General features: G+C 40.6%; 1 protein-coding gene across 1 annotated transcript; it reads right to left on the reverse strand.

Moving 5' to 3' along the window:
- Window positions 1-13: 13 nt before the first annotated feature.
- Window positions 14-2,214, reverse strand: LOC106944165 (ras-specific guanine nucleotide-releasing factor 2-like). The gene is made up of 5 exons (XM_015027394.1): window positions 2,112-2,214; window positions 1,867-2,030; window positions 746-812; window positions 278-414; window positions 14-148 (listed from the first exon to the last, which is right to left on the reverse strand). Exons 1-5 carry the CDS (start codon window positions 2,167-2,169, stop codon window positions 62-64), a joined length of 513 nt encoding a protein of 170 aa, XP_014882880.1. The 5' UTR covers window positions 2,170-2,214; the 3' UTR covers window positions 14-61.
- Between the last annotated feature and the right edge of the window lie 6 nt (window positions 2,215-2,220).

Consider the following 2,220-nt stretch of genomic DNA (forward strand, 5'->3'; position numbering starts at 1 on the left):
TGTGAGATCTGTAAATCTGTCAAATGTAAGACTTTAGCACAGCCAGAATGAGATCATTTCCTCACTTGATCATGTGGGGCACAGAAACTTTAGAGTTCTCCTCAAAGACGCTGGTCATCAGGCCGTTACAGCGGATGTTATCGATGCACTGAAGTGGAAAGAAAACACACACACACACACACAAACACACACAAAACAAACAAGGATAAACGTTTCTTTTAGAAGATCAGCTAAAGTCCGCCATGGCAGCTCTGAGTTCCTCTGAGTCGGTCAGTACCTGGCTGATGTCGCTGGTCCAGGCAGCCTTCTCCTGGCGGGAAGGAGCCAGGAGAACAACGCAGAAGCTCTGACCATCAGGGGGCTCCACCACAATTTTAAACTCCAGGTGACTGAAGCCTTGACCTGCAGCGTTGTCTGAAACGCAACAGGAAACCAAAACACTTTCATTCTGCTCAGCTGAGCTGGGATTAACCTTGTATTGATCTGTAAACTGCCTAAATGGCTTTGTTGCATTTAATCAAAATTGTAAAAAAAAAAACCCAACATATTTTCTATTGTACCTATGAACTTTCTCATTGATATTTGTTGTTTTTTCTAGGTAGTGTTTCTTACAGTCCTTCTTCCGCCAAACTTTTTTCATTGTTGAATTCTGCAAAGTTTTCTTTGTAGAAATCTGACGTTCAGAGGTTAGGCAACCACTGGAATGAATTTTAATAATTAGTAAAGATTGCAGCAGGATACTCACAGTCTTCATCACTGGCATCTAGTTCCTCAATCAGAGTGCACTCAATCAGAGACAGAGTTCCTCCCTGCTGTTAGGAAGAAAGATAACAAATTAAATATTAAATTAAAGCCTTCCCAGTGAAAGATATTGGACACAAATCTAGACTCAACAGAAAGACTTTATTTTTAATCTTATTATGCCAGAACAAATATTTTCTGTCATAATTATGAGGGAATTTTGTAGATCTAGTTGTGCCTTCAAGGTCTAATACAAATATATTATTTATATGACTTATCCCCTAGTGTACAGGGGTATGTTCTGAACAGATTTAAGCTGACCAAAACTGTATTAAGACAATTTCAGATTAGCAGGAGAGATTGAATGTCTTTAGTTTTCAGATTTGTAAAATGCAAAGCAGGATTTGTCGCACTTCCATTACACAGATTTTTGTCTATATTCTGCTAATGTCGAAAAAACACAATTTTTGGAATTGTTTCCATTCAAGTGACTAAAGTCATGGCAACAGCTGAAGTAAACAGTTACATGGGATATATTCATAATTCAGCCATGACGCTAACACACGTCACCTATCACCCAATCAGAGAAGACGTCAGCATCTTATTCAGTAGTTTGAGCGACAAGCCACGCCTACTCAGGAGCGGCTACTATGCGTCATTTTGGAGAAATTGTAATAGGTGATTTTACAGAAGAGTTATGGATTTAACATGTTGGAATGACACTCAACTGATGCTGTGAGAGCTCTGAACAACATCTGAAAAAAAAAAAAATCAGAAACAATCCATTTTGTTTTTGCCAGTAGTAACATCCAGCTGCTGATCATGTGACTTGTGTGATGTGAAAAAGGTGTTTCCATTGCAGTTCTGCAACACACATCTACTTCGATACGGCCGAAAAGCAATCTCATCATTTTTATTTTAAACAATGATTTTTTTTTTCGAAATGCCATGTTTCCATTAAGCTGATTTATTTTCATAATTTCAATTTACACAATTTTATGGTTAATGGAAACACAGTGTATGTCTTCACAGGCCTGTCATTTTTGCAAAACCTGTAACTCTAGAGTCTGTGTAGAAACTGCTGAACTTGAAAACACTCAGATTGTAGATAAAGAGACGTTTTACCTTCAGCAGGTGCAGCTTCCCTCCAGAGGTCCGTGTACAGATGAGGAAGTGCTTGGTGAACAGGAAACACTGCCTCTCTCCTTCCTTCCTCAGTGAGAGCGAACCCAGACGCACCTTACTGAGCATGCCCCGTTCGCTGCTGGACGGCAGCTGGATGAGAGAACCTGATCGTGGAGGAGAGAAGTCGTGAAAGAGTGCAGGAAGGTGGGACGGCTGAACGAAAGCTGAGAAAGCAGGAAGGCTACCTTGTCTGACGAAGGTCTGGCTGGTGTCTAACAAAATGTCGCAGCCTTCAACGATCATCCTTTCAATGGCCAGATTCTTCCTGATGTTCTCTGTGTCGCTCACCTCGTC

Source organism: Poecilia latipinna, unplaced genomic scaffold (genome assembly GCF_001443285.1).
Source record: "Poecilia latipinna isolate Pla-1442-1.1 unplaced genomic scaffold, P_latipinna-1.0 Scaffold7177, whole genome shotgun sequence".
Taxonomy (NCBI): domain Eukaryota; kingdom Metazoa; phylum Chordata; class Actinopteri; order Cyprinodontiformes; family Poeciliidae; genus Poecilia; species Poecilia latipinna.

What these genes read in the sequence shown, in the direction of transcription:
- LOC106944165 (XM_015027394.1), bottom strand. Translation starts at nt 2,169, where the DNA reads ATGATCGTTGAAGGCTGCGACATTTTGTTAGACACCAGCCAGACCTTC. An exon ending in CCAGACCTTCGTCAGACAAG is followed by an intron (nt 2,031 to 2,111) that starts GTAGCCTTCCTG and finishes CTCCACGATCAG; the next exon opens with GTTCTCTCATCCAGCTGCCG. An exon ending in GGAAGCTGCACCTGCTGAAG is followed by an intron (nt 813 to 1,866) that starts GTAAAACGTCTC and finishes TCTTCCTAACAG; the next exon opens with CAGGGAGGAACTCTGTCTCT.